This window comes from Theropithecus gelada, chromosome 2 (genome assembly GCF_003255815.1).
Source record: "Theropithecus gelada isolate Dixy chromosome 2, Tgel_1.0, whole genome shotgun sequence".
In the NCBI taxonomy this organism is placed as follows: Eukaryota; Metazoa; Chordata; class Mammalia; order Primates; family Cercopithecidae; genus Theropithecus; species Theropithecus gelada.
This window is the reverse complement of record NC_037669.1, coordinates 40222863-40250433: the sequence shown is the minus strand read 5'-3', so window position 1 is coordinate 40250433 and position 27571 is coordinate 40222863. Positions and strand designations below refer to the sequence as shown.

General features: G+C 38.7%; 1 protein-coding gene across 1 annotated transcript; it reads left to right on the top strand.

Moving 5' to 3' along the window:
• LRRC58 (leucine rich repeat containing 58) lies at window positions 1-26983 on the top strand. The gene is made up of 4 exons (XM_025376065.1): window positions 1-619; window positions 15943-16071; window positions 16756-17033; window positions 20423-26983. The coding sequence occupies exons 1-4, from the start codon at window positions 120-122 to the stop codon at window positions 20629-20631; spliced, it is 1116 nt and encodes a 371-aa protein (XP_025231850.1). The 5' UTR covers window positions 1-119; the 3' UTR covers window positions 20632-26983.
• The last annotated feature ends 588 nt before the right edge of the window (window positions 26984-27571 follow it).

The following is a 27571-nucleotide window of genomic DNA, read 5'->3' as shown; positions in this document are numbered from 1 at the left end:
CCCGCGCCACTTCCGACTCAGCTCTTGGTTCAGGTTCCGGGGCGCCGCGGAGCTCCCGGCCTGTGGACGCCGCGCGGCGCTCTGGGGAATCCAGCGCCAAGCGCCGTGCGGTGGCTAGGATGGAGGAGGCCGGAGCGGCGGTGGTCACGGCCGGGGAGGCCGAACTGAACTGGTCCCGCCTCAGCGTGTCCACTGAGACGCTGGAGTCTGAGCTGGAGGCGCGGGGCGAGGAGCGGCGCGGCGCGCGGGAGGCACTGCTGCGGCTGCTGCTGCCTCACAATCGTCTAGTGTCGCTGCCGCGGGCGCTGGGCAGCGGCTTTCCGCACCTCCAGCTGCTGGACGTGAGCGGCAACGCGTTGACCGCTCTCGGCCCGGAGCTGCTCGCGCTGCGCGGCCTGCGCACGCTGCTGGCCAAGAACAACCGGCTCGGCGGGCCCAGTGCGCTGCCCAAGGGCCTGGCCCAGTCGCCGCTCTGCCGCAGCCTCCAGGTACTCAACCTCAGCGGCAACTGTTTCCAGGAGGTGCCTGCCTCGCTCTTAGAGCTGCGTGCGCTGCAGACCCTGAGCCTGGGCGGCAACCAGCTGCAGAGCATCCCGGCTGAGATCGAGAACTTGCAGAGGTGAGCGGGTGTGTGCCGGAGGGTGGCGAGGCCTCGGGCGGTGTCCGGGAACCCTGGGGCGCCGGGCCTGGACGCCTCACATTTGTCACGTAACTATTTCCAAGCTTTGTCTTTAACTGTGCGGTAGTGAGTTCTGCCCAACCATCTCAGCAAGTTGTTGTAAATATCTAGTATGATCGTTTGTGTGACCGTTTGGTATGTTGTGTTTGGCCTATGCGGATTCTCGAGGCATTTTTTCTGTCTTCCTTATTGAATCTGGGGCGTAATCCGAACTGAGTGGGAACTCAAAACAGATGTAAATCAGAGTTTGTCACTTCTTTGCTCAAAAGTCTTCTGTGGTTTTCCATCTCTATAGATCAAAGTACATGCCTTTGAGCATGGCATACAAGGTGCTCTGACCTGACCCTTGCTTTCCACTACATTTGCAGCTTCGTCTTCTCTGTGGCAGTACCAACTACCATTTGTGGAGTTCAGTGACCTATCCATTTTCCCCGTAGAGAAAGCAGCTTGGAGTTGCTGGTAGGCACTCAGTATGTGTTGAATGGATGCGGTGCCTCTGTACACGTGCTGTTTCCCTTGCTTGGAATGTTTCCTTCACCTGGCAAACGCCTATCATCCTTCAAAAGCTATCTCAAGTTATCATCTCTGTAATTCCTTTTTTACTACTCCCTGCACAACAATTTTTTTCTTTACTACTCCCTACACAAAAAAGTACAGCCTATACTGTACTTTCTCTGTGCTTCATTCATCCTGCCGTTGCATTTACCTTATTGGATATAATTCCTTGTTTACAGGAATTATCTGCTTCGCCTACTAGATTATGTAGTAAATATGTTAAATTTAACTTTAGGAGGAAGCAGAGAAACAGGATAATAAAAGTGCCCGGTGGCGGAGTGGAAAATAGAGCGAAATGTATTGTACAAAATGAAAAAGAGGTATCTTCCATCTGTAAGATATTTTCACACTTTATTGTATTTTCAGAGATAATAGAATGTTAAAGGTAGAAGGGACCTCAGAGTTAAGTGTAGCAAAAGAATATTGGCCTGGGAAAAAAGAACTCTTGGTGCCTCAGCCTTAGGCAAGTCACTTGTATCCTAACTGTAGCATATCCTAACTGTAGCCTTCTAATCTACAAAATGAAGCATTTGGTTAAGATGTCTCTTTGTTTACTCTTCAATAGATATTTACTGAATACCTGCCCTGTGTCAGGCACTGTCCCAAGTATTGGGGTACAATGGTGAACATGATCCAGGAGACAGACGTTAAACAACTAACTGTGAACCTCATTATTTAATTACAGTGGTTATGAGTTCTATGAAGACCTACAGAATGCCTTGAGACAAATGACAGAGGCACATGGGAAAGCCCAGAGGCAAGGAGGGTAACTACTAAAATTCTGAAAGAAGGACATTGTACTGGGAAGTGAGCAAGAGGGAAAGTGGCAAATATAAATTCGGGCAAGTCAGCCCATGTCAGGTCTTGAAGGCTACCATAAAGTTTGGATTTTATTCTGAGTGCACGTGAGAGAGTTTGAAGCATGTGTCTTGTTGCTGTGCAGGAATGGAGTGAGGAGAGGGTGAAGAGATAGAGATTTTGAGGGCTGGTTTGAAGGAGGTCATTGTAGTAGGACGAGAGATGATGGTAGCTTATACCAGGGTGATACTAGGGTAAATGATAAGAAATGGAAGATATGGAGAAAAGATTTATAGGTAAAATTGACAGCCCTTGGTTCCTTCTAATCTTAATGTTACATAATTCCAGCTTTGGAATTTTCTTAATATACTAACAGGAACCTAGGGAAAGTATTATTTCCATCTTATGGAGAGAAAAGTAGGCAAAAATCCCATTTAATACTTACAATGCAGTAGATCCTGTCATAGGTGCTAAATATGCTTTTTAATTCTCACAATGATCCCATGAGATAATGTGCTCCCATTTTTCAGAGGCAGAAACTGAGGCTCAGAGAAATTAAGTCACAAGATTACAAGGCTACTAAGGGTTGGAACTGTATTTGACCTCTGTGGTCTATGACTCCAGACCCTTGAATTCTGCACAGTGGCAGAGTACTAGAACCCGAATCTTTGTCGAGGGGTTGGAGGGTCGTGGGTTTTTTTTGTTTTGTTTTGGTTTTTGGGTTTTTTTGAGGCGGAGTTTCAGTCTGTTGCCCAGGCTGGAGTGCAATGGCATGATCTGGGCTCACTGTAATCTCTGCTTCCTGGGTTCAAGTGATTCTCTTGCCTCCGCCTCCCAAGTATCTGTGACTACAGGAGTGTGCCATCACGCCAGCTAATTTTGTATTTTTAGTAGAGACAGTTTCACCATGTTGGCCAGGCTGTTCTCAAACTTCTGACTTCAAGTGATCCACCCATCTGCCTCTCAAAGTGTTAGGATTACAGGTGTGAGCCACTGCACCCACCCTAGAACTTGAATCTTTGGACTTCTGTACTGTTGGATTTGTGATCAGGAGGATTTGTCAAAGTCATTCACATAGTTGACTGATTTTCTGACTCAATTTTCTGGGCTAACACCTGTGCTATCTGTGTTTATTGTTCATTGTGTCTTTGACTCCAGTAATGTATGATATCTTTAACATCACTGTTTTCATTTTTCAGTTACATGCTTTATTTCTCTTTACTGCTAAGAATCGGTAAAGGTTTAGGCTATGCTCCAAATGTAAACTCTGATTGAGTGTAAGTTAAAAGGGTTGTGTAGAAATATACTCTGAGCTCGAAAAAGCCTTGGCAATGAGCCGATTCGTCCCCTTCTATTTACAGATGAGGAGACTGAGATTTATTATCAGTGACTTTGCTTGAGGCCAGATAGTGACAAGTAAGAGTTATGTGGTTCAACCCTCAAACACTGCTAACTATTCACTACTAATATGATGCATTAAAGCTTCAAAAATGTAGAGGTGGAGGTTTAGTCTCTTAAACTACCTGTCCAAGAATACCATCTTCTCTTAAAAAATCTGTGGATTCTCTAGACTTCATTGGTTGCTCTGATTTATATTGTATACTGTATGCCATGCTGCTTTTTAAACCAGATCTAGTGTTTTGGCACATTAAGAATATACGTGTCCTCTGTAACAGCAATTATTAAAATAGTACAGACTATATAATCCATGAAAACTCCCCTACTCCTTCCACTCTTCATCATTTAAGGAAAGAATTAACAAATGAATACTCATGGCTTAATTGGTGTCATTGACCTCTCCAGATTTAGCAGGGTATCTATGTTTTCTATCCCCTATCGATTCTTTCCCCTAGTGGCAAAATCTTTTTCTTTTTCTTTTTTTTTTTTTTTTTAACATTTTCTGAAGGATCACTTTCAAAGTATAACAAATAAGTAGATGTTGAAAATCTTACTTATTTTTATGATTAACTTCATTCTCCTGGAGTAAATTAGGCTATCAGTGTGAACTGTGCAGTTGTGGATGTAGATACTTTCCATCAAAATGTGTTTAATCTTCAGCAAATAAATATAATTGTTTGGCTGTAGTATATAGGCAAATTTGTTTTTGTTACATAATGCTGAAAAAGTAGGTATAATTCATATTCTGACTTATTTTTCTGAATCATACCTTTTATTCTTCTCAGCTTAGACATTAATTGAGGAAGAGCTTAATAGCTTATCACTCAATGGCCAATAGACTTTATTTAAGTAAACAAAACTTCAGGATTGTTTGGCAAATCCAGTATGTTAGATATTTGGAGAGTAGGTTTGAGCACAACTGAGTTTCATTAGTACTCTTCTACAATCTTTTCTTCTTAAGTAATGCCTTCCTTTTTCTGTTCGTGATGCCTCTCACCATCTGTTTGATGTGGTTTTGAAAGATTGAAATAGGAGGGTGTGACAAAACGAAAGCTAAAAGTTAATGCTCTGGAATGTTTTGAAGTTAGTGTACAATAGGTTGATATCTTAGGAAAGAGATAGATGACTCAGCCAGATGATAGAATGCAGTAAAGTTTAAATGAAAACACTTTTCCACATTTAGGGTCACATACTGAGTTTTTCACTGGCTCTCAACATCATCCCTCTGACGTTTTTTATTGCCTTAATTTGGGGCAAGTATCAAGAGATGATGCATCTGGGAGGGGGGAGGGATAGCATTAGGAGATATACCTAATGTAAATGATGAGTTAATGGGTGCAGCACACCAACATGGCACATGTATACATATGTAACAAACCTACATGTTGTGCACATGTACCCTAGAACTTAAAGTATTAAAAAAAAAAAAGAGAGATGATGCATTTATTTGTGTGTCTGCTTTTGAACATATAGGTACCTTAAAATCCTGTGGTGTTAGTATTTGAAAATCATTTAATACAAAGATGCTACTTCACGAAAACATTCTTTATCTACAGATGTTCTTATCTTTCTGCTTCTTTTCCTTTCTGTTTTCTACCTCTTTGTACATTCCTATCTTACTTTAATTCCATCTCCCTTTAACCAACCATGTAAGATAGGATTAATGTACTTTTTTGTTTGTTTGTTTTTTGGGTTTTTTTGTTGTTATTTGGTTGTTTTTTGTTGTTGTTGTTGTTTCTTTTTTTTTTTTTTAGAGTCAGAGTCTCACCCTGTCCACCAAGCTGGAGTGCAGTGGCGTGATCTCACCCACTGCAGCCTCTGCCTCCCAGGTTCAAGTGATTCTCCTGCCTCAGCCTCCCAAGTAGCTGGGATTACAGGCACCTGCCACTATACCCGGCTAATTTTGTTTTGTTTTGTTTTTAGTAGAAACAGGGTTTCACCATGTTGGCCAGGCTGGTCTCGAACTCCTGACCTCAAGAGATCCACCTGCCTCAACTTCCAAAAGTACTGGGATTAGAGACATGAACCATTGTGCCCAGCTTAATGTATATTTTTATGATGTTCGGTGTCATTTTTATTTGATTGGAGAAGCAGAAAGCATTTTCTAATTTTACCTGTGCTAGCCTGTTTTTTCAGTGGGTCACTGTACTTGATAGAGAAAAGGCATCCACTGCAGTATCCCTAAGGATTGGAAACGTGACTTATTTTTCAAGAGACAATTTTAAGGTCAATATATTAATGCTAAACAGGAAGGGAATAATTCGTTCCATAAATTCAGTGAGTACTTTTCTTGTTTTCTGTATTCCTCAAGTACTGAAAGAATAGAATTGTTCCAACCCTAATTAACAGAGTTGCAATGTTGATAACCACAAGAACTTAAATCCTACAGTTTTGCTACAAATTCAGCAACAGTTTCCTTCTTACAGAAAAGTGTATTTGGAAACAGTAGAGTATGTTATAGAAATTTGATTCCCACAAATCATCAAAAGGTGTCAAGTCCCTAGCAATTTGGAAATTATTTGAGTTAGAAAGTAAAAAATAAGACTGAAACTGTAAATTTAATATGGTGGTTATGTAATTTGATTAGTGTTATTCATCAGTTGCAAAAGAGAATTTACGTAATTGCAAAATCATGGCCTTAGTTACATTTTAGAACATCAAATCCTTTTCTGCCAAAGTCAAGGTAACTACTAATGTTTGGCATCCTTTCCGTCTACCTTCCCCGTCCACTTCCAAAGCATTCAAAGAAGACATTGAGTAGCAAATGACCACCAGAGACTAGTTTTTCTTGGTTCCTGACTGTCTTAATAAGTTCAGGCTACTATAAGAAGACATAAACTAGTGACTTATAAACAATACAAATTTATGTATCACAGTTCTGGAGGCTGGGAGTTCCAAGATCAAGGTGGTGGCAGATTTGATGTCTGGTGAGGGCTTTCTTCCTGGTTCATAGACTGCAGTCTTCTGACTGTGGCCTCACATTGTTATGGGATCTCTGGGGTGTTGATTTTTCTGGCCGGAAACCTCTGTGGCCATGGCACTTTTGCCCAAGTTCTTGTCCTGCATCCGGAAAGAATGAGATACGCAGACAAGTGAAGGGTGAAGAAGAAGAGTATTATTTAGTGTTAGAACAGCTCAGAGGAGTGAGTAGCTCCTCTCTGTAGGCAGGTCGTCCCTTCAAGTGTTCAGCTCTCAGCAGAGAAGAGGCGTGGGAGAGGGTGGCCCCTCTCCTCAGGCAAGTCATTTGAATGTCTCTGCAGGTCTCTGAAGCTCTTGGAGGTCTCTGAAGCTCTCAGCAGAGAGGGCAGTTCCTCTCTCCCGACAGGTCGTCTCTGCAGTGCTCAGCTGAGAGGATACTTCTCTCTGCAGTTGGTCACCCCATCCCATCTTCTCTCTGTCTTCTGCCTCTTCTGCCCTGTTCTGGCTGAGCCCAGGGCTTTTGTGGACCTCAGAGGGGAGGAAGTACATGCTGATTAGTCCATGGGTGACCATGGGTGGGCGGGAAGAGGCACCAGGAGTCCCCACTCCTGTGTGCCCAACTGGCAGCTTGGCCACCAGCCTGCAGGCCCTCCCTGGCCCAAAGGTGGGGCCTTACTGGGGACCCACCCTCTTCTGCCCAGGAATCAATCTGCCTCCTGCTGCCATTCATGGGACCCCTGGCTCAGCCCCAGCTCCCACTCCCATCTTGGAGCAGGGGCTGGAGAGAGGCCAGGCAGCTGGAGAAGACACCCTTTAGCCTGCAGGGATTGGGGGGGATCCTTCCTAGGGCCCCCAAGGGTGCAGGCTGCAGAGATACCCAGCTCCTGCATCTGGGAGGACAGCTGCAGCCGCTCGCAGGAAGGCAGATTCTGCCTGCTCCTAGCCCTCCCCCAAGAGCACAGGGAGGCTGGGATCCACAGCTGCAGTTTAGGTGGCTGTAGCCCCACCCAGGAGGGTGGGACTTTTCCCTGCTCTATAGAGCAGGAGGCCTGGGTCTGCAGCTGCAGGTTGGGCCACCACAGTTGCACCTGGGGAGCTCCGGTCCCAACACAGAAGGGGCAGGGTGCCCCCCAACTCCATGGAATGTGCAGCCCCAGCTGTGCCTCCCTGCTACATCAACATGATGGAGAGAGGAAGCAAGTTCCCTTGGGACTCTTGGAAGGACACTAATCCCATTAATGAGGGCTCCACCCTCTTGACCTTATCTAATCCTTTAGTTACCACCCAAAGACACCACTTTTTAATACCCTAACATTAAGGAGTTAGGGTTTCAACATGAATGTTGGGAGGGCACAGGCATTCAATCCGTAACACTGACCTAAGCAAATAGAAAGGATAACATTTACACTTGCCCTCAGACTCACTCTTCCTTTTTTTCACTTTTTTACCTCCCTCTCTAAACTATATTGCAAGTTATTATTTAGCTATCAAATCCTTTGTAAAAAGGACTTCGAAGTTTGCTCAGTTTTTTTCCCTCAGTCTTCTCATTGAAATAGTTCCTTTTCCAGGAACCTAGTAGTTTCTGTTATTTGAACTCCAAATATTCTATTCCTTTCTGTTCCGTTCTATTCTATTCAAGTAACTATCATCATTGAAAAATAGGGATTTCTGAGTAACTGGGCAGTAACTTATGCCATACTTAGTAGAATTTTTAAAACCCTGCCTAGGAGCTTCTTTCACCAATGCTTAAGCACTTGCAGTAGGAGAATTCAGTCTTGTAACCAGTTGACTTTTGCTGCAAGATAATCTTTGAAAGAGAAAGAAAATAACATAAAATCAAAGTTATCAGCTTACTTTTTCTAAACATTTTAAGTCTAAAGAGGGAAATGGAATTTTGAAAAGCTTTACACGATCAGAAATATTTTTTTTAAAGTGTCATTAATGCATATATTTGTTTGTTTGTTTGAGACACAGTCTCACTTTGTCACCCAGGCTGGAGTGCAGTGCTGCGACCTCAGCTCACTGCAACCTCTGCCTCCCAGGTTCAAGTGATTCTCCTGCCTCAGCCTCCTGAGTAGCTGGGATTACAGGTGCCTGCCACCTCGCCTGGCTAATTTGTTTTTTGTTTTTTGTTTTTTAAGTAGAGATGGTATTTTACCAGTTAGCCAAGCTGGTCTCGAACTCCTGACCTCAAGTAATCCGCCTGCCTCAGCCTCCCACAGTGCTGGGATTAGGTGTAAGCCACCGCACCTGGCCTAATGTATTTTTTAAAAAGACAAAATGTTTGATTCAAGTTGGCATTTTGAATAACCACACATCAAGGAAGGCTGAGATTATGAAAGAAAAATTATACTTGAGAAAATATCTGTAATAAGGCAATCTGCAACGAATTTTTAAGTACATTTACTAATTTCAGAGAGGTAAAGGAAGGACCTTCATCAGTGAAGCAAGAATAGGGAGTTTTAAAACTGACAATTAGGAAAACCGCAATTGGAGTTTCTAGAAATGAAAAAATATAATTATTAACTAACTAACTAACTAGACTAAAAGGTGAACAGAAGTCAGCTGAAGAATGAATCCATAAGCTGAATGATTTTACTGAGTTATTTTCCTGGAATTCAGCTTAAAGAGATAAAGAAATAGAAAGTATGAAAGAAATATTAAGACATAGAGGATAGATCCTGAAGTTAAAACTGCTAAGAGCAGCCGGGTGCGGTGGCCCATGCCTGTAATCCCAGCACTTTGCGAGGCTGAGGCAGGCAGATCATGAGGTCAGGAGTTTGAGACCAGCTTGGCCAACATGGTGAAACCCCGTCTCTACTAAAAATACAAACATTAGCCAGGCCTGGTGGCGGGCGCCTGTAATCCCAACTACTCAGGAGGCTGAGGCAGGAGAATTGCTTGAACCCGGGAGGCAGAGGTTGCAGTGAGTCGAGATCGTGCCACTGCACTCCAGCCTAGGTGACAGAGCAAGACTCTATCTCAAAAAATAAAAATAAGAAAAATAAAAAATAAACTGCTAAGAGCAATTCTAGAAAGACAATGAAAGAAAGACAATGTGTGAAGTGATAATGGCTGAAATTTCCCACAAAGAAAGGGAGCTCTCTAAACTGATATCTTAACATGTCATAGTAAAACTTCAGAACATTAAAGGTGAATAAGAAAAAATCCTTATTCCTATTGAAGAAAGAAAAAAAAATATTACCTGCAAAGGAACAATAGTAATATTGGCTGTAATAAGATAATGGAGCAGCATCTTCGTAGTGCCGAGGAAAAGTAACTGCCAACCTAGGATTTTATGCCCAGCTAAACTATTGCTCAAGAGTGAGGGGGAAAAATTAAAATGCCGGAGACAAAGGACTCAAAGATTAACAATCATGAGTTCTTGCTGAAAGAACTTCTAAAGGATACACTCCAAGAAAAACCTTAAAAGAAATAAGCCTCAAAAAAAAAATGATGAACAAATTGGTAAAACATATTGATAAATCTGAATCAATTACTGATTGGAAATAAAATACATTAGTAGAAAATCAGAGTAGAACTAATTCTAGAAGATCATACGAAGAGAAGGACAGAAGAGAGCATGGGTATGGGTTTGAGAGTGAGAGAGAGTACAAAGAAAAGTGAAGGAGGTAACTCCTAGCAAAATAGAAATAGCATATACAGTTCAAAACAGTAGAAGTAGAGGGAAAAGAACAAAAAGAAACTTGAGGAGCACAATAAGAAGCAGAACTAAAGGGAAAAAGTATGTGGAGATACCATGATAATAGAAAACACAGTGGAGACACCATGATAATAGAAAACACAAGTCCGAACATCAGTCATCAAGTTATGCTCCATTTATAAAGATTTACACTTAAAATAAAATTACACCAATAAGTTATAAGGAAAGGGATAGGAAATGATGTACCAGGCAAATCTGTCATTTCTCTTCTGAAGTACTGGATTAGGCTCCAATCTGCTTTTCCTCCTTCTACTCCTGCCCACAGTGCTCCCCTAACCACTTCTCCAGTTGTTTGCCACTCAAAAGCCAAAGTGATCCTTCTAAAAAGTCAAGTTAAATGACTAGGCTTTCTTCAGAACTGTTTTTTCAAAATGCGCTTACAGAGGCCCAAAGGGCATTCAGTGATGTGGCCTTCCTAGACTACCTCCCTGATCTCTTTGATGACCACAGTCCCACCTCAGTCACTCTAATCTACTCGTCTACTCAAACTGGCTGTGTTGCTGTTTCACAACACACCAATCACTTTTCCATGGGGTTTGTACTCAGTCATTTCATTTAGATCTCGTTCAGATGTCATCTCCTAAGAGAAACTTTTTCTGACCACCCTCTCTAGAGTGTCACTTCTATCACTATCTGATTGTTCCCCCTTTTTCTTTGTGACTCTGAAAACTATCTGGCATAATAGACATGTTATCAATTTATTGTCTGTCTTCTCACTAAAATGTAAACTTATTCAGGTCAAGAACTTGAACTTATTTGCATTCTATTCCCTAGAATGGTGCCTGGCACATTGTGGGTGTTAGTTCATATTTGTTAACTGGACATTTTATATGATAGATAATATTATTCCATTTTTAAAAGAATAATATGCTGCAAGATTAAGTAACTGGTCCAAATTTTTATACTGGTAAGTTGTGGAGCTGGGATTGAATGAAATAATTGAATGAAATAAATACCAATAAAAATAAAACTGGTAAGCAGTGTTGATAATCAGAGGACATAGATTTCAGGGCAAAATGTATTTAACCAACCCCAGGACCAGATGGATTCACAGCTGAATTCTACCAGAGGTATAAGGAGGAGTTGGTACCATTCCTTCTGAAACTATTCCAATCAATAGAAAAAGAGGGAATCCTCCCCAACTCATTTTATGAGGCCAACATCATCCTGATACCAAAGCCTGGCAGAGACACAACAAAAAAAGAGAATTTTAGACCAATATCCCTGATGAACATCAATGCAAAAATCCTCAATAAAATACTGGCAAACCGGATTCAGCAACACATCAAAAAGCTTATCCACCATGATCAAGTGGGCTTCATCCCTGGGATGCAAGGCTGGTTCAACATTCGCAAATCAATAAACATAATCCAGCATATAAACAGAACCAAAGACAAGAACCACATGATTATCTCAATAGATGCAGAAAAGGCTTTTGACAAAATTCAACAGCCCTTCATGCTAAAAACACTCAATAAATTCGGTATTGATGGAACGTACCTCAAAATAATAAGAGCTATTTATGACAAACCCACAGCCAATATCATACTGAATGGGCAAAAACTGGAAGCATTCCCTTTGAAAACTGGCACAAGACAGGGATGCCCTCTCTCACCACTCCTATTCAACATAGTGTTGGAAGTTCTGGCTAGGGCAATTAGGCAAGAGAAAGAAATCAGGGGTATTCAGTTAGGAAAAGAAGAAGTCAAATTGTCCCTGTTTGCAGATGACATGATTGTATATTTAGAAAACCCCATTGTCTCGGCCCAAAATCTCCTTAAGCTGATAAGCAACTTCAGCAAAGTCTCAGGATACAAAATTAATGTGCAAAAATCACAAGCATTCTTATACACCAATAACAGACAAACACAGAGCCAAATCATGAATGAACTTCCATTCACAATTGCTTCAAAGAGAATAAAATACCTAGGAATCCAACTTACAAGGGATGTAAAGGACCTCTTCAAGGAGAACTACAAACAACTGCTCAGTGAAATAAAAGAGGACACAAACAAATGGAAGAACATACCATGCTCATGGATAGGAAGAATTAATATCGTGAAAATGGCCATACTGCCCAAGGTAATTTATAGATTCAATGCCATCCCCATCAAGCTACCAATGACTTTCTTCACAGAATTGGAAAAAACTGCTTTAAAGTTCATATGGAACCAAAAAAGAGCCCGCATCTCCAAGACAATCCTAAGTCAAAAGAACAAAGCTGGAGGCATCACGCTACCTGACTTCAAACTATACTACAAGGCTACAGTAACCAAAACAGCATGGTACTGGTACCAAAACAGAGATATAGACCAATGGAACAGAACAGAGTCCTCAGAAATAATACCACACATCTACAGCCATCTGATCTTTGACAAACCTGAGAGAAACAAGAAATGGGGAAAGGATTCCCTATTTAATAAATGGTGCTGGGAAAATTGGCTAGCCATAAGTAGAAAGCTGAAACTGGATCCTTTCCTTACTCCTTATACGAAAATTAATTCAAGATGGATTAGAGACTTAAATGTTAGACCTAATACCATAAAAATCCTAGAGGAAAACCTAGGTAGTACCATTCAGGACATAGGCATGGGCAAAGACTTCATGTCTAAAACACCAAAAGCAACGGCAGCAAAAGCTAAAATTGACAAATGGGATCTCATTAAACTAAAGAGCTTCTGCACAGCAAAAGAAACTACCATCAGAGTGAACAGGCAACCTACAGAATGGGAGAAAATTTTTGCAATCTACTCATCTGACAAAGGGCTAATATCCAGAACCTACAAAGAACTCAAACAAATTTACAAGAAAAAAACAAACAACCCCATCAAAAAGTGGGCAAAGGATATGAATAGACATTTCTCAAAAGAAGACATTCATACAGCCAACAAACACATGAAAAAATGCTCATCATCACTGGCCATCAGAGAAATGCAAATCAAAACCACAATGAGATACCATCTCACACCAGTTAGAATGGCGATCATTAAAAAGTCAGGAAACAACAGGTGCTGGAGAGGATGTGGAGAAATAGGAACACTTTTACACTGTTGGTGGGATTGTAAACTAGTTCAACCATTATGGAAAACAGTATGGCGATTCCTCAAGGATCTAGAACTAGATGTACCATATGACCCAGCCATCCCATTACTGGGGATATACCCAAAGAATTATAAATTATGCTGCTATAAAGACACATGCACACGTATGTTTATTGCAGCACTATTCACAATAGCAAAGACTTGGAATCAACCCAAATGTCCATCAGTGACAGATTGGATTAAGAAAATGTGGCACGTATACACCATGGAATACTATGCAGCCATAAAAAAGGATGAGTTTGCATCCTTTGTAGGGACATGGATGCAGCTGGAAACCATCATTCTTAGCAAACTATCACAAGAACAGAAAACCAAACACCGCATGTTCTCACTCATAGGTGGGAACTGAACAATGAGATCACTTGGACTCAGGAAGGGGAACATCACACACCGGGGCCTATCATGGGGAGGGGGGAGGGGGGAGGGATTGCATTGGGAGTTATACCTGATGTAAATGACGAGTTGATGGGTGCAGCAGACCAACATGGCACAAGTATACATATGTAACAAACCTGCACGTTATGCACATGTACCCTACAACTTAAAGTATGATAATAATAAATAAAAAAAAAAAAAAGAACAAATAGAGGCCGGGCACGGTGATTCACGCCCGTAATCCCAGCACTTTGGGAGGCTGAGGTGAGCAGATCACCTGAGGTCAGGAATTTGAGACCAGCCTGGCTAACATGGTGAAACCCCGTCTCTACTAAAAATACAAAAATTAGTCAGGCATGGTGAAAATTAGTCAGGTATGGTGGCAGGGACCTGTAATCCCAGCTCCTCGAGAGGCTGAGGCAGGAGAATTGCTTGACCTAACTTGGGAGACGGAGGTTGCAGTGAGCTGAGATCATGCCAGTGCACTCCAGCCTGGGCAACAGAGTGAGAGTCTGTCTCAAAAAAAAAAAGAAAAAAAAAAAAAAGAACAAATAGAAATGCTTCATATGATTTAAGGCTCACTTCAGGAAGTTTTTAGCAGTCATGAGCTTGAATGTATCTGTAGTATAATTTCTGTATATTAATGGGAAAGAAAGCAAAGATTGACAGGACTCTAAGGGAAGAAGGAAAATCATGTTTATAGTAGGAGACTAACCACCAGAGCTAGAAGGCAAAATAATAAGAGAAAAAAAATTTACTCAGTTAAGAGCTCAATCATAATAGCTACATGTTCTTTTTGTACATATAATACATGAATGAAAATAGACCATGCGCGAGGCCACAAAGGAACAAAGTTATGCAGAATATGTGTATTTAACAACAGCAGAGCTCCCAACAAATCAGTGAGATAAAGCTGTATAATTTGTGAGAAAAATAGGTAAATGATATGAATAGGTAATTCTCTAAAGATATACAAATGTCTAAAACTATAAAAAGATGCTAAACTTCAATAATAGGGACCTACAGATTTGCAGATTAAAAACACAGAATGGTACCATTTTTTATACCATCAAATAGTAAATAAATAAATAAATGCTGGTGATAATACTAGGTGTTGGCAAAGTTGTAGGTTAAGGAGTGCTCTTAAATGCCAATTATGGATTTGTAAATAGCCATGACTGCACAAGGTAACTTGGCTTTATCTGTTAAAATTACACCTTATATTCTAAAATCTGCCACTTCACAGGCAATTCAAGGGAGGGAGACTCTGATTTAGTACATCTGGATGGGATCAGGACTCCATAGCTTTAAAAATATCATAGGGAATTCTTACTGTGGAAGTTTAGGTAATACTTTAGTAGGCTGTTTTCTCCCACATTTAAAGGTGTTTTGAAAAAACAGTGGTTCTACTGAGTTAGCAGATTTAACAGGAAGATAAAAGTAATACAGTATTGGGAGAAGAAATCTGTATGTGTTTGTATACTATATATGTGTATGTATATGCGTGTGTGTGTGTGTATATATAGAACTGATCGTGCTACCCCCTGCAAAAATCTTTTGAAGGAAGCCTTTCGACAGTAATCATCAAAGAGTACTCTCTTTTTTTCTATTTTGGTGCAATATATGCCATGTCTAAAATGTTAACCTATTGTTGGAAAACAGTATAATTACCTGGAACTTTGATTTTATAGTAGTGGGCAATTTACACAGCCTCTGAGGTATGTAATTGCTATAATAAGAGCAAAGAAGAAATGTAGAGGCTTCATAGTTTTAAAGTCTGTTCAAAAACAAGGTAGTGGTTTTCCCGTTGCCTGTCAGGGCATCAATCAAATCCAAGCATACTAGCATAGAATTCAGGGTTCTTGTAATCTGGTCTCTCTACAACCTTAATCTTTGATTCCTCAAGATGAATTCTCTTCTATTAAAAGGTATATTCATTGTGCCTAACAAGCCCTCTGCTCCAACCTGAAGTGTACTCTCTCTTCTCATCTAAATGGGCTAAGTCCATAGCCCAGCTGAAGTCACAGCCCTTTGGGGAAGCCTATTCCATTCAGAACTACTGTGGCCTTTTTAAAACTTTTATCTTCCTTTTCATTCAACTCCTAATGCCATTTATGGTTTGTCCCTCTTATTTTGGTATTGTAATGCCTATTTTTGGCCTTGTTTTGTGTTTCATTGTAAAGTTATCTAACATTGGTCTGTCTTGTCTGCTTAGCTATGGTATAAGCTCCCTGAAAATTGCATTGTTTCTCTAGAGACTGGATAGAACATAGCAAATCTTAAGTAAAACATTTGCTGAATAAATAGATGAAATGTGTTTGTTGTAGTAGACACAATGGGGTATCTTTTTCAACTTTATTTACTTTTTTGGTTTTGTTCATTTATTTTTGCAGTTTAGAGTGCTTATATCTTGGAGGAAATTTCATTAAAGAAATCCCACCAGAATTAGGAAATCTGCCTTCTCTGAATTACTTGGTATTATGTGACAACAAAATCCAAAGTGTACCTCCTCAGCTTTCACAGTGAGTAGTTCCAGGCATTTGTATATACACAGACATCTGTGCTTAGTAATTATTGTCTTGTATTCACTCACATGTTTTATATGTAGAAAAGAATTAGATATTCTCAAAGTAAGTGATACATGTTAATTATAGTTCTGAGGTTTGCTGCGAGCTGGGTTTTTAAAATTTCACTTTTAAATGCTCTGGTTTATTCCTCAAAATATTTATTCAGTCTATTTTCTGTAATCAAAGAATTGAGCATTAGCATTTATTTCCTTAGGTTTTATGGGACTTTTAGTGATTTTATATTTGATATGAAACATTTATATCCTAATTAGGCTTTATAATGTGAAGGAGCTTAATTTCTGTTGCATTTGAAATCTTTCCTTTTTTAGTTATCTAAATGAAAAAGCATGCCCACTGCCCACCCCTAATCTTCAAATCTAGCTTTTATAGCAGTTAGCACATCAGAACACTCTGTAAGTATTCTAAATTCGCCAAGATTCTAAGGACAAAAGTCCTTCATGACATTTACAAATCTGCACTTTGATCTAGTTTCAGCACCTTTTTGTTTTACTTCAGTTGACCATAATATTAATTGCTCATTCTTAAGGGGAAATCAAGTTCTGTATATACACATATATTCAATATTTTTGATAGTTATGTTGCTTACTGCCATTGGTTTTTATACTGCATTTATTCTAGGTTGCATTCACTTCGTTCCCTAAGTCTTCACAATAACTTGCTGACATATCTGCCACGGGAGATCCTCAACCTTATTCATTTGGAAGAGTTGAGTTTACGAGGAAATCCATTGGTTGTTCGTTTTGTTAGAGATCTAACCTATGATCCTCCAACTCTCCTGGAATTAGCTGCACGGACCATTAAGATCCGAAATATTTCCTACACTCCCTATGACCTTCCTGGGAATCTTCTTAGATACTTGGGTTCAGCCAGCAATTGCCCAAACCCAAAATGTGGAGGTAAGTTAATTCAGTATTCATGTTTCCCACTCATTTAGCTCTTTTTAAAATTAAGTCTTCTGTCAGACAAAAGCTGTCTCTATTTCTGTTCCCTTTATTTTTTCACTCATTTATGAAAAAGACATTTCACTCTGGGTTTTTTTTAAGAATTATTTTTCTTTTTTTTTTTTTTTTTTTTGAGACGGAGTCTCGCTGTGCTCCCAGGCTGGAGTGCAGTGGCGTGATCTCGGCTCACTGCAAGCTCCGCCTCCCGGGTTCATGCCATTCTCCCGCCTCAGCTTCCCAAGTAGCTGAGACTACAGGCACCCGCCACCACGCCCGGCTAGTTTTTTTTGTATTTTTAGTAGAGACGGGGTTTCACCATGTTAGCCAGGATAGTCTCGATCTCCTGACCTCGTGATCCACCCGCCTCGGCCTCCCAAAGTGCTGGGATTACAGGCTTGAGCCACCGCGCCCGGCCAAGAATTATTTTTCATAATATTTTAGGATTCATACATAAGGAACATACCCGGGAAGTCTCATCCTGTCTTGTCACAAGATAATAAATCAAGATGGTAAAATGAGAGGAAACTCAAGGAAGTATAAACAGTTCTAATTGTTTAAAAACTGTTCCTAAAATGTTTGGACACCTTTTATATTTATTTGAAGGATATTTTCTTAGACCCGCCATTCCCTGTATCAGATTTAATAGGGTATGATTCAAGATGTATGAGAATGGGCTGAATGTGTGCCAGTTACAGATTGCACACAAAACTTTATGTTACTTTAAGTCCATGGTTCAAAATGTCTTGAGTTTAGAGCATTTGGAGAGAATTATGCAAATGATATAAGGCAGAGTCAGGTAAGTATCCCAAGGAATTCAAAATGCTTCTGGAAATCAAAGGAGGGGGAGAGTACATTTAATTAGATCTGGAAACAATGAGCTAATTATTGAGGTATGAATTAGATTTTGATAGGGTAAGATTGAGGATAGGAAATTTTTCAGATGGAGAATACAAAGTGGAGACGGAAGAGTATGGGGCAGACTGTTGGATGAGTAGTAATTTGCCCCAAATGTAAGGTTAGGGGAGTAATGAGAGTGGAAAGCTACGTTGAGTCCAGGTTGTGAAGAGCCTGAAGTGCCAGGGTGTGTGGGTGAGAATTACTGACTGATAGTAGGTCATTTTTTACTTTGGCTCCTTCATAAAAGACTACTTTTAAAAAATCCAGTAGGTACTGAGGAAATGCTGTGTAATGATGTTCAAAACCAGGTGAGACTTTCTCTGGCAGTCCGATCTTGTCTTGAAGCTATTACAACATTAAAAGGGAGAAAATTATCAAATTATTCAAAGATTGTTAAAAGATAAAAAAGACACTTTGAGTTTAAAAAAGATAATGCTCTGGGTCATTTCTGGCCACCCACTCTTAGAAGTAGAGATTGCAGCACTGTGCCAAGTTCAAAGTGCTTACGCTTTTCTCTGTGATTCTCCATTCCTGAATTAGCTTTCACAGTGACAGAGGAAAACACATAGGGCAGCATTCACACCAGACCCTCAGGCCTGAAAGTCTAAATCTCTTCTTTGAATTCATGCTTTTCTGGAAATGGACCTCTACAGGAATTCTCTTTTCTCTCTTAAATATTTCCTTAATGACTTCTTTAGTATACTGGTGTGCCATTTATCTTAGGAACAAAAATGCTTTAAAAATTAACAGCTTAAGACCGAGTGTGGTGGCTCATGCCTGTCTGTAATTCCATCACTTTGGGAGGCTGAGGCAGGAGGATCTCCTAAGCCCAGGAGTTTGAGACCAGCCTAGGCAGCATAACGAGACCCCATCTCTACAAAAAATAAAAACATTAGTTGGGCATAGTGGCATGTACCTGTGGTCCCAGCTACTCAGGAGGCTAAGGTAAGAGGATGGCTTGGGTCCAGGAGTTCAAGGCTCCCATGAGCTGTGATCATGTCACACTGCACTCTAGCCTGGGTGACAGAGTGAAACCCTGTCTCTTTAAAAAAAAAAAAAATTATCAGTTTAAAATTTGAGATAATCTGTTAGACATTTTCCCCCTCAAATTTGTTAGTTATTAAACTAACTTAAAAGTACTTTTATATTCTCAGAGATATTTTTCTCTTTGTATAATCTGAAATCTTATAAATCACAAGATAGTATTATACTGCTTTAGTTCATCGTATCTCCCATAATGCTTTATTTTATTTCTTTCATCTGTTTTCGAGAAGCTAACACATTTTGGGGGATTTATTATCGGTTTTTGATTGACCAACTTATTGAATGTATCTACTTTTGGGGGATTTAGTATCGGTTTTTGATTGACCAGCTTACTGAATGTATCTACTTTCCTAAATCATTCCAAGTAATATACCACAAATTTCCCCTTTTTTATATTTACTACAAGATCAAAAAAACTACATGGTTAGTTGAGATATCAGGAAAAAAAAATAGCAGTAGAATTCATTGTTTTTCCTTTGCTTGGATCACATCTTTTAATTTTGGTCCCTTGTGTGATAAACACACAGTATTTGGTGCCAGAAGAAACTTAGGCAGAGTATAGAGCTTGAGATTCCTCTCCAGAGAGGTGGTTGGACCAAAATTCTAGATGTTCTGGTTATACTGCAACCATTGTGACAGTCTTTGTCTGTTAGAGATTTGCAGTATCATTTTAAGGACCAACTAGAATCCAGAGGCACAGCAACATCTGCTTTCCTCTCGGCTCTAGCTCTGTTTTTACTTAACCGAAGGGCCACGGTCGAGGAGCACTAACCTAGGAATAAAAAGGGTCAGATATTACTTTCAGTTTACCTGAAGGTGTGTAATTGTATGAGAATCAAGTGAGATCATCAGTGAAACAGATCTGAGGCCTGAAGATTTACAGTCTTTGGAAATGTAAAATGACATTTTATTTCTTTCAATTTTTCCTTCCCAGTACATAAGAATAGGAGTACCAAAAGTCATCCCCTTTCTGAAAATTTTTTGTATACTAATTCTTTAAGATAATTATTAAAGGAGTTTTTATGTTGTTTTGTTTTAGTCTGTGACTGTAGGGTAGTACCAAGGGGGTGGCTTGGGTAATAGAGAAAAGGCACCTCAGGTATCCTAAAATCTCCATCAGCCATTGCCCCAAGTCTCCCAGAGAAAAGAAGCTAGGTACACAGTGTCCTTTCTGTACCTGCTCCCTTTAAGATAAATTTCCTGTTTACCTCTTTATACCCAGATTCTACCTTTAAGACCTTCCAGGAGGCTTGTAGACAGCTATACGAGCAAGTACTATTTCTGCTTAAAATTCATAACAGAAAATGGTATGTGACGTTTCTCCAGAACACTGGAGAAAGGGCTGAAAAAGAAATTGGTTCCTTGCTTTGTAATGATTACTTTGTATTCCTTCTTCTCTTTAGGAGTCTACTTTGACTGCTGTGTCAGACAAATTAAATTTGTGGACTTCTGTGGGAAGTATCGCCTCCCACTGATGCACTACTTGTGTTCCCCAGAATGCTCTTCCCCTTGCAGTTCTGCCTCTCACAGCTCCACATCCCAGAGTGAATCTGACTCAGAAGATGAAGCTAGTGTTGCTGCACGCAGAATGCAGAAAGTTCTTCTTGGTTGAATAGGAGTGCACACTGGTGTGAAATACTTAAAAAACTGAGCAAAGGCGATTAGATAAGAAAACAGAGCTTGAAGTTCACTGTTCACTAGAAACCTTATCTTCATCTTAAGTGTTCATGAAAGAGTCTGGGATGATATAAAACATTTTGTGTTTCATCTACCCATTCAGCAGGAATGAGTCCAGTCCCACGTTTGGATTCTTTTAACATAATTTATTATGAATGATAGTTCCACATTTGGCTGATGGTTTGCAGTTTTCACTCAAGTTTTGCCTGAATCAGAAAGCAGAATGGTACCTTTTGAAGAGCAGTTCTACAATAAGCCATAAGTAGTATACCTTTTGGCAGTTGAGATGGAGAAAATGAGAAATAATCAAAGCTATAATTGCCAGAGTTGCCCTTGGGTTTAGGTAGAACACTATATACCATATATACTATATGTGCCATATATATATATGTATTATATGCCATAAACAGGATTAACCCTCCCTTTTTTTATTGCCTGTATGTCTAGATTAGTTCAGAGAAGCTCACAGATGGTTACATAGGACGTAAACCTTTCTGACAAACTAACTGGTGAAGTAAGGCATATAACGGTTAAGTGGGATATTAAAACTTTTTCATTCTTTTCCTTTGTTCTATAGGATTGCTATTAACCTTATATAATCTAGCAGTGATTGTTATAGTGCCTTAATCCAGCAAGGATATAAAAATGTATTCAAGAAATAATGCCAGAGCAACATATAACCTGACATACCATGCAGAACATTTAAAAATATTCTTTAGCAGAACTAGGTAAATAACTGTATGTCTGATATCCATGGCCCTCTTAATATTTTTTTGTTTAAATGTGCACTCATCCCTTATAAGCACATTACTTTTACACTTAATGGTAGGCCATAGTCTTGATCAGTCTGGTCATCGTAAGACAGAGTAAGAATTTTTAACAAAAAATTCTAAAAGAGATATAAGCTAGGAAAGCTTCTGTATATCTTGCATTAAATGGGTAGGGAAAAAATATGACTCTTGCCCATGTCACGTACTGAACCATCTTTCTCTACTTTTTAAAGAAAAACTAATAAAACTAGAAAAATATCACAACAAGCCAAATAAAAATGGGGAAAAGTTGTCATTGTCCTTATACCTAATAAAACAGTTTCCAGAACTACTTTAATTATGGAAGCATTTTCAAAAATAAAGTAGTAATAAAATAGAAAAAACTTATTAATATATTATATCCTTAATGTATAGCAGGAAAATAGTTTCACAAATTAATTGCTATTAGAAATTACCAAATTTTTATTAACTAGTTTAATATGCAATACAAATTGAATTTTAAGTACAATTTAAGTACAATATAAGTTGATATAAAGTAAATGCTTACTGGTAATCATTAAATAACTAATAACATCACTTGTTAAATGTTAAACATGCAGTAAGAAATGTCAAATATACAGGTCAGATAGGCATTAGAACATCAGGTGATACCTTTTCTGATTTCTGGCATTCATGGCACACCATTTCTTAAAAGCAGATTGTTGTATAATAACATATACATGTATTAGGGTTTTTTCCATATATATATATTTTATTTTAGAAGAAACAAGCATAATTTAGGATTTATGTGTTTATTTGTATATTAATTCATGAAACATGAGAGTTTCATGAACTGCAGATGTGAAACGCTGCTATAGAATGAATCCCTTTACCTTTACCCTGTTATAATGTAGTAAGATTTTGTTTTCCTTTTCATTCAGAAATTTTCTGTGTCTATAGAAGTAATCTAATATGTTCCTACTGGCTAGAAGAGTAATACATGGGTGATTATATCATAAAATAGAGGTATAAAGAATAGAGGTATAAAGTCTTTGCTTGCTTCTCCATGTGAGCCACAGCAAACTACAGAGTGTACAATTACGAAAGGTGAAGATGACTTAGGCTGTGCCTAAGTGACAAATGTAAAATGTTTTGTAAATAAGTGACTTAGCTAAGATACATAAGATATTTTCATAGAAAATGATGTATTCATGGTAAAATACTCGAATTGATAGGACCAACTTTTTTTGGCCTGAATGCTTATGCCTACTTCCTAATCAATCACCAACTTGACTTGAGCAACTGCTTGAGTAGTCTTCTAAGAGTTAGTCTTCGTAAAATAAATGGATAGGTATGTAAATATATAATCTTACATAGCCTTTCCAACTTCCTAGAAAGAAGGTCTACTGCTTCATCTTTTACAGATGTAAATAGGTCCAACCAGAGAGTTTCTGGCCTTTGCATATAAGAATATAGATGTATATCACAGTATTATTTCAACAAAATGTTATGGTTCTATGTATAGTTGAAAAATCTATGATCAGTGTACCGTTGTCTTTTGGTAATTTTTAATGAAGTATACGTTTAGCTGTCGGTTTTATCTTTCGTAAATCTTTGACCTAACGTTTTATAAGAGCAGCTAATAATTTCTAAGATTTTCCCTGTTTCTTTTTCCTACCTTTCCTTTTCTCGTAACTGATTAGGGAAATTAACCAGAAGTCAGATTCAAGGGACTTGATAATCTAGAAACCAGATAATCAGCTCCCAAGTCATATAGCTAACTATGTATTTAAAATAACAGTCTGTCGCTTTAGTTCCTAAGTCATATACTTGTGTTTAATTACGGTAAATAATCTTTAATTGGGGTTTTTAAAAGACAGAATTAGCGAAGTCTAATTTTTATAATGAAATAAGTTTTTGATGTTGCTCTACTTGGACAATTTTAGTGACCAAAACTACAGATAAAACTGCTTAAGCATAACATTAACATATTTAGAATGGCATTCTTCAATACTAGTATTTTAAATTGGAATTAGTACACTGTGCATTCTTAGTAGTCTTTATCCCTAGAATCAATTCTCTCAGCATCACCAAACTGAGTTGGTGAAATAAGTGCTAAGATTCTGGGCAATAGGAATATTAGTGAATATGATACATGGATTCCAGGGTGCCAGGGATTGGCTGACTACTATTAAGGACCAGCTGGCCAGGGTCCTCAGTATTCTAGTATTTGAGTAGTGGAGGTAAATCCAAAGGCGACTGGTCATATTTTACTTCTGAATGTGTGCTGAAGTGTCTTTTGTTAAAAAATTCTTGATATTTAGAACTTCAGGTTACCACATTTAAAAGTAAAGACTTAGCTGGACACGGTGGCACACACCTGTAATCTTAGCACTTTGGGAGGCCGAAGTAGGTGGATCATATGCAGTCAGGAATTTGCGACCAGCCTGGCCAGCATGGTGAAACCTCATCTTTACTAAAAATACAAAAATTAGCCGGGCATGGTGACGCACGCCCATAGTCCCAGCTAACTCTGGAGGCTAATACAAGAGAATCACTTGAACTTGGAAGACAGTGGTTGCAGTGATCTGAGATCATTCTGCTGCACTCCAGCCTGAGTGAGAGTGAGACTCTGTCTCAAACAAAAAAAAAGATTTGCATTGTAAATTGTACCTCAATTTGAGAAGTTTTTGTGTTTGTGTAAATAAAAGTAAAAAGCAATCCACAATAATGTTTTGTAATAGTGCACACCAGTTTTACCAGATTTTGTAACTATCAGATTTAAACAAAAAAAGAGAAGGAAGAGGCTGATTTCTGGAGTGTTTTAGAAGCCACAGGGCTAGAAGAGAAGTCACCAAACACCTAGGGACAGTCCTAGGCCAAGAAAGCCCTTTAAAGTAATAGTGAATTGTTTTTAAATGAAGTTATTGAGTGGCCTACTGACTACCATCCAAAAACCTTTATCACCAAATTTGTTCAGTGTTTGCTATTGGGAGATCATCCATATCCCTCCATAATTAAGGGCCAGCAAGTAATAGGATCTTCTTACAGCCAACCTTGCTGTTCCCAAAGGGAGAAAGTAATACGTCATTAACCTGGAATTGTGGTATAACAGGTAGCCTTGGTTAATGTTTTACCTTTTCACTATGTTAAAAAGAAAAAACAGTAAGCAAATAGTGCAAATAAAACTTGATCTTTTAAAGCATTTTAGCAGTTGCTATATATGTAAAAAGTTAATGGTTATTATTCCTAAATTTTCATAAGACCCTTGGTAGACAAAACTATCAGTTATAGTATGTATATATAAGGTTAGTTAAGCTGCATTTAGTTAGGAACATTTAATTTTTACCTAAATGATTCTTTTTTTATCCAAAAGTAGAGATTTTATTATGTCACTATAAATATTACTCTCCATTTAGTCCAAAATAGTGGGCTTTTTAAGTTGTGCCAGGTACTTAACAATAGTAAAAGCTACTGTGTAGATTTTTATGCAATGTGACCTATAAGGCATAGTTCTGATTCCTTCTATATTGAATGTCCCTGTTTCCATATTAAGTGTTATGCCCTGTATAACATTAATGAATTTAATAGTGTACAATTTGGGGCCAGGCGTGGTGGCTCACACCTGTAATCCTGGCACTTTGGGAGGCAGAGGCAGGCAGATCACCTGAGGTCAGGAGTTTGAGATCCGCCTGGCCAACATGGCAAAATCATGTCTCTACTAAAAATACAAAAATTAGCCGGGTGTGGTGGCGCATGCCTGTAGTCACAGCTACTCAGGAGCCTGAGGCAGGAGAATCGCTTGAACCCAGGAGGTGGAGGTTGCAGTGAGCCGAGATTGCGCCATTGCACTCCAGCCTGGGTGACAGAGCAAGACTCGATATCCCAAAAAAAAATAAAAATAAAAAATTATGTGCAATTTTGTATTTTCATAGTCATATCTTTTTAAAGGTATCAGTGATTTCAGTTGTGGTCAGGAAGTATGTGCCTTAAATCCTCTACTCTAGACCCAAAGTTTGGAGACCTGTATTATTTAATAAGTTGTTTGTGACAGTGTTGTTACCTTTTTCATTTGACTTGAGGGAAAAAGACTGTGATCCTGAAAGATTCCTTCTCATAAAATGGCCTAATGTGTATCAGTCTAGGACTTCTGGGGAGGGAACCTCTACCATGCATTCTGTCCCAGAATGTCAAAGCCATAAGAATCAGGGTCCCCTGAAATAAAATCACTGAAAAGATACGTTCTCTTATATATTATTTTAAAAATTTATCTGGTGCCACCAAAGAATGACAGCAGTTTCCAACCAACTTCATATTTATAGCATCATATGAAGATATTGTAAGGCTTAGCGTATTTTGCCACTGGTTTTCTTTGTAATATAGGTTGAAAGTGAGACATGTTTGAATACTTTTGTATGTGAATATCTCCCATTCTTTTTCTATCTCCCTTGGTCTATATTTACTAATAATTGTTATTAAAAAAAAAACAGTTCACTAATGAACTCTGCATATTATTGAACACTCATAGGGCAATATTGATTTGGGTGCTACCAGACTTTTCCCTAACATTAGTCTTTCTCAGTAGTTGTTGTAAAGGACAGTATTCAGTCCAGTAAATATTAAAGTGTATTATATTAGTTTAATGAAGGTTATTTATATACTGTCATACCACAAAACTATGGTGGAAAGAGCATCTGCATTCACCAGAATGTACTTGTTCCTTTGACTGTGAATAAATTGGATAAGACTTTTTTATTGTAAGTTCCAGCTATTGGAAGATGTGGGGATAAGATTGACATTATCTTTTTTTTTATTTGCAAGGCTGTTGCAGTATTGCAAAAATGACTAAATTGGTTAATTATGTCTACCACTTATGTTTCAGAGAATCCTTTCACTAACTTAAATTGCTAACATTGTGATATTGAGAAAGAGTATTAACCTAAACAGTCACTTTACAACAATCATGTAAAGACCTGTGTGCTTGCAGTTGAGGTTTTTTTGCATTTCTGAGCCCACTTTGTATTCATGAGAAACAAAAACATAATGGGAGAAAAGTTTTAAATAACCAGCATTGTAAGTTTTTGTAAAGTTTGGGATGTCAAAGTATTAACGAAGGATACTGAAAACATACTTTTACTTTGGTCAAATTACTTTTTATGATCTGATTTCTTAATTTTCTGTATTTGAAATCTTGCGAATTTGGAGTATCTACATCTGTAGATAAATAGATAACTAAAACTTAATGGTAGAAATAAGTGTAATTCAGCAACATGATTCAACAGTTTTTATTTTTAGGATAAGTTACCGTTTATTATATTAATATCAAATTTATGTATTGCCTTGTAATGCTAAATGTTCTTAAAAGAATATTTGGGCTACTTCAATTCTACCACCTTCTTTCCCTTCCCCCAGGACATACAAAAGATCTTATATTAGCCAATCCTCTATGTGAATTTCGCCATATCAAGCATTGTGCCTTATTTTAATAAAACTGTTTTGTTGGAATCCATTTCTATATTAAAGTCTCTATAATGTTGATATTTGCCTGATTACTTGTTATATCATTGAATACATACATTAAGTATGTACTAACATTGACTCTGTTCTAGATGCAATGGATAAGATAAATTAGACTTGTCTACTAGTCTTCCTTCTGCTTCCACAGTCTCAATAGACTTAACGGATGCATGCTGTAATAAGAAATTGGTGACATCATCCTGCTGACTAAGGCCAGTTATTTCTTGCATTTAGTACAGAATCACACAGTCTTAACCCAGAGTAATACAGTTCTAACTGAGCACATTGACATAGCACTTCATATCAATATTTTATAGTGCCATTAGTTTGGTGACATTAGAACACCTAACATTTTTCTAGATTCCAGGATATGGAAAAATGCTGTGGTTATGAGCTGGTGTAAATAGAGTGGATAGCAAGGACATGTGCTTTGTAAAACAGCTAATGTTTCAAATGTGCTAAGATGGAAGAAACTCAGCATTTCCCTGGTTAATATATAGGATGGTTTGGCTGTGTCGCCACCCAAATCTCATCTTGAATTGTAGCTTCCATAATCCCACGTGTGGTGGGAGGGACCCAGTGGGAGGGACCCAGTGGGAGGTAATTGAA

Excerpts from the sequence above, each read along its gene's own strand:
- LRRC58 (XM_025376065.1), top strand. The coding sequence starts at position 120 with ATGGAGGAGGCCGGAGCGGCGGTGGTCACGGCCGGGGAGGCCGAACTG. Across the intron at positions 620-15,942 it reads GAGATCGAGAACTTGCAGAG|TTTAGAGTGCTTATATCTTG; the intron begins GTGAGCGGGTGT and ends TTATTTTTGCAG. Across the intron at positions 17,034-20,422 it reads CCCAAACCCAAAATGTGGAG|GAGTCTACTTTGACTGCTGT; the intron begins GTAAGTTAATTC and ends TCTTCTCTTTAG.